A 4771-nucleotide genomic window follows, 5' to 3' on the forward strand; every position below is an offset into this window, starting at 1 on the left:
AAAGCATTCGTTTACTTGTATATTAAGTCTAAAATTCCTACTCAAACTTGAAAGCCTTCAGTCTCTTATGGAATTAAACTAATTCAAGTGGAGATGGAGACGATTGGAAAAACGCAGCGATTCAATTAAAATGCGTTCGTTCACTGCATTTCGTAACCAAGCGACGATTCCACGCATCTCGTAACAATGCAACGCTTGTTCGAGATGTGTTTTTTGTTCCACATTGCATAGCTACGTTGATCGTAAACTTAGACATTTTAAGTGCATTCCTCGTGATCTATGCTAAATTTTAGTTCACCTCTAAATGTTAAATCGCAATAAAAAATAGAAAAAATAAAAGACAAAGTGAGAGTGACGTTTTTTTTCCTTCTTAGTCAACGAAAGTTAACGTTGCGTAAGTATAGTTGATGATGAACGAGAAATTCTTAGAAAAAAATCACTTTTATTAATTTTTTTTTGCATTTATATTAACAAAATAAGAATAGGTAAGAATATTTCATTAAATAAATTAAAAATTACCAGAGTTTTAACATTGATTTATCTAAATTATATCAAATTTTTAATCTAAATTTCTAAAAAACTATTCCAATTTTTTTTTTTATAGAAATTGTTCAAATTTAATCGACAAATTATTTAGTGAACAAATTTTATGAAAAAAAAAATCTAAAATATTGCTAATTATTTCCATGGTAACAAATTCCTATTAAACAAATGAATTTTAAATAGTTTTTTTTTGTCATCAAGATTTTATAACTTTTTCTTTCTAATAGATTCAACAGCCTCGATTTCCTGTCGAAGTGAACTTTAATCTATATAAGAAAGCATGCAATTTTATATATTTTTTTCAATTTGAATTTAAATTTATAGTTTAATTAGATGAAATAATAATAAATACGACTGTCTACATTCAAATTGAGAAATATACTAGGTTAATTACAAAAACAAATTTGCAATTCTTCGCGTTAATTAGTTTACTAAAAGATTTGCATGGAAATTCCTCTTTGTTTTTGTGCAGAAATGATTGAATTATAAAAAAAAAAGAAATTGTAATAATTATTGAATCTACGTCTTTAATTTTTGAAGAAATAACAATTTTTTAATCTTAATGAAAGATCAGGGCCGGCGTTTCCGAATACGTTAAAAACAAAATAAAATTAAACAAACTTCACGTGGCAATGTTGCCAAAATAAATATTTAAATTACTAAAAAAATCACTATCATTGAGCTAAAACCCAATACGCTTCTGCAACCGTTTAATCATAGTTATTGGTACAAAAGGTCTTTGGTTCAATTCCCAAAAACCAACAAAAATTTGTGGGAGGCCGATAAACACGAGAGGGGTAGAAATAGGGCCAAAAGAGATTTATATCAATAATAAAATTCTTCGCGTTAATTAATTTAATAAAAGATTTGCATGGAAATTCCTCTTTGTTTTTGTTATTGAATCTACGTCTTTAATTTTTGAAGAAATAACAATTTTTTAATCTTAATGAAAGATCAGGGCCGGCGTTTCCGAATACGTCAAAAACAAAATAAAACAAACTTCACGTGACAAAGATGCCAAAATAAATATTTAAATTACTAAAATAAAATCACTATCATTGAGCTTCTGCAACCGTTTAATCATAGTTACTGATACAAAAAGTCTTTGGTACAATTTCCTAAAACCAACAAAAATGTGGTGGCTGTTAAACCCGGGGTAGAAATAGGGCCAAAAGAGATTTATATCAACAATAAATTGATCTTTTTTATTAAAAAGAATCATAGTTACAACATCAACAAAATCTGACGTTTTTATTGTGACAAGACTTACGCATTAGCTAACGCCGGTCCTGATAATTGGTGAACATTGATTAACAAATTGGTGAGTGTTATTATTGAATCACATTCATTATTAGCTAATAATCCATGAACTAAGTGCGAAGACATTAAAAAAACGCTTAAACAAATGATCAAGTAAAGTAAATAAGTTAAGTTAAGTAATAATTGAGAGGAGTCAACAAAAACTGGATAGACAAACAAAAATTTGTTATTTCGTTTGAAAATTCTTCATAAACATTTATTTAACATTGTGTCGATGTTTAACGCAAGACAACAAACGTCAGATTTACGAATGTTAATTTTTTATCTTTTTTTCGTTGAGATTCGATGCAAATCTTTACAAAAACCGACCCAATATTGCCATCAGGTGTGGAAAAAGAGAGAGAGAAATAAAGAAGTCTTCTACTTATACAACTGCCCAGGTAGTCGAGTAGACTGGAATGGGGCTCAGTAATATTCAGTTTACCTAACGGTTCGCCTCGTTCCGTTCACAATATCATTTTTATATTCGTCCGTCTTAGCGGTAAATCCTAAGAAATTGAGTATTAATATATTAACAACAATAAGATTTTGAAGTGAAGACAACAACACTTGCAGGTATACATTAATTAAGCACTTTTACTTAATTAGTTAACATATTAAGAAGAAAATTTTCTTTTCTTTTTAATTTTCAATGATTTTTATTTTTCATGAGATAAAAACAATATCCTGAACTCAGATTAATAACACTAAAAATAGATAATGCTTGCTTTCTTAGATAAAATTCTTATAAAAACTTTAATTATTAGACAATTTCGAACAGTTTTCCATTAAAATGTTCCCGTTGAACAGTTACGACTGATAACAAGTATTTTGTAAATAAAAAAAATACGTAAAAAAGTTGATTAAATATAATCGCTTTTAGCCTTATCCAGTAACGAGGCTAGCTCGAAAAACAATTCAGCATTTGTTTCAATCGTGTTTTAACTTCATAATTAGTTAAACTTGTTCTTTTTAAGGTGATCATGACAAGTGTTTACGAAATCCTTCTGTGGCCTTTGGTAACGCTGCTGAGCGTCATCGTAGGGATTCCACTACGAATGTTGAACGGATGCAAGAGGAAACGATGCTGTTCTCCGGTTGAAGATGATCTGCTGATGATTCCTGCCCGAGATTTAGTTAGAAAGATCGTTAAACAAGAGGTAAGAAGTCAATCAACATTTCATTAAGTGTTTTCATTGCTTTAAGAAAACAAGTGTTTTTTCGTTTTTCCTTAAAGCGGTTTCTTGGGATTGTGAAAATAATATTGATTTCGAATTGTTTTTATTTATGTAAATTCGTTAAGTCTTGCTCTCCTTTGTACGTGAATTTGTTTTCAAAAGATGTTTTGAATCGATGAACTCACTTATTTTTACTTAATTATTTCTCAATTTTCCGATATTAAAAGAAGAAACAAACAAAATATGATAAATTGTTTTTTATGTCAAAGTACTTTGACTTTCGAAATTACGAATGTTGTCAATGAAATACAAATGTTTTCTTTGAGAATTCAGTCTTATTGCTTCAATATCGATGTTGTAACTTGGTATAAAGTAAAAAATGTTAAAATTTACCAATTTTTTCCAAAAACTATCACTTCAGATGTTGAAAAGAAGAGACAGTCAAAATTTGATTCTTTCGTTTCTTCGTTTTTCCTTAAAGCAGTTTCTTGGGATTGTGAAAATAATATTGATTTCGAATTGTTTTTATTTATGTAAATTCGTAAAGTCTTGCTCTCCTTTGTACGTGAATGCGTTTTCAAAAGATGTTTTGAATCGATGAACTCACTTATTTTTACTTAATTATTTCTCAATTTTACAAACAAATTTCGGATATTAAAAGAAGAAACAAACAAAATTTGCTAAATTGTTTTTATGTCAAAGTGCTTTGACTTTCGAAATTACGAATGTTGTCAATGAAATACAAATGTTTTCTTTGAGAATTCAGTCTTTTTGCTTCAATATCGATGTTATAACTTTGTATAAATTAAAAATGTTAATATTAATCAATTTTTTTCCAAAAACTATTACTTCAAATTTTGAAAAGAAGAGACAATCAAAATTTGACAATTTGTATTTAAGTCAAAGTACTTTGACTTTAGAAATTACTAATGTTTTCAATGAAATTTGAGAATTAAGGCTTCAACATCTTTGTACAATATAGAAATGTTAAAATTTCTTCAGATTTTGAAAAGGCGAAATAGTAAAAAAAAAAGCAAATGTTCATTCATTGTATAAAAATGCACTGTTAATGTGTATTATTGTTTAATTTCTACACGAATGATGATCATGTTTCCACGGAAATTCCATAAAACATAAGTCTTTGTCTTTCACTTCTTTGTTTTCCTATGAACTATTTTACCAACGCATACAGTAATTACATGAATGTGCTTAAAAATAGAATCGATAAAAATTCCTTTCTACAAAAGTTTATTTATTGACTTGAATGGAAGACATTGTTAAAATGACGTTGATTTTTAGGTGAAATGTCACACGGTTATCAGCAGATACGTGAACCGTATAAACGCTGTGAATCCTTTGGTCAACGCTATCGTGGAGGAACGATTCGAAGACGCTTTGAAAGAAGCTGCAGCAGTTGACGAGATGATAACGCAGAACAAATTGAGCGAGGAAGAACTGTTATCCTGCTACCCTCTTCTAGGAATCCCGATAACAATCAAAGAGAGCATAAGCGTGAAAGGTATGAGCAACGGGGCAGGATCGTTGCAAGCCAAAGATAAAATCGGAGAAGAAGACGCAGACATTGTTAAAGCTGTGAAGAAGGCGGGAGCCATCGTGATGCTGGTCTCCAACACACCAGAATTATGCTTAAATTGGGAAACTTCCAATAAAGTCACCGGAATCACGTGTAATCCGTACGACACGCGACGAACTTGCGGTGGATCTTCAGGCGGTGAAGTGCGTAAGAGCAT

General features: G+C 29.8%; 1 protein-coding gene across 1 annotated transcript in view; it reads left to right on the forward strand.

The window, feature by feature from the left end:
* Window positions 1–151: 151 nt before the first annotated feature.
* LOC108566914 (fatty-acid amide hydrolase 2) overlaps window positions 152–4771 on the forward strand; it is a gene marked incomplete in the record, with an annotated part of 5732 nt that continues 1112 nt past the window's right edge. Inside the window, 3 exon segments of the mRNA XM_017927462.1 lie at window positions 152–394; window positions 2820–3002; window positions 4320–4757. Of these exon segments, the coding sequence (XP_017782951.1) occupies window positions 2826–3002; window positions 4320–4757 (615 nt within the window).

The sequence above is a fragment of the Nicrophorus vespilloides genome, unplaced genomic scaffold, assembly GCF_001412225.1.
Source record: "Nicrophorus vespilloides isolate i.1.1-1 unplaced genomic scaffold, Nicve_v1.0, whole genome shotgun sequence".
Taxonomy (NCBI): domain Eukaryota; kingdom Metazoa; phylum Arthropoda; class Insecta; order Coleoptera; family Silphidae; genus Nicrophorus; species Nicrophorus vespilloides.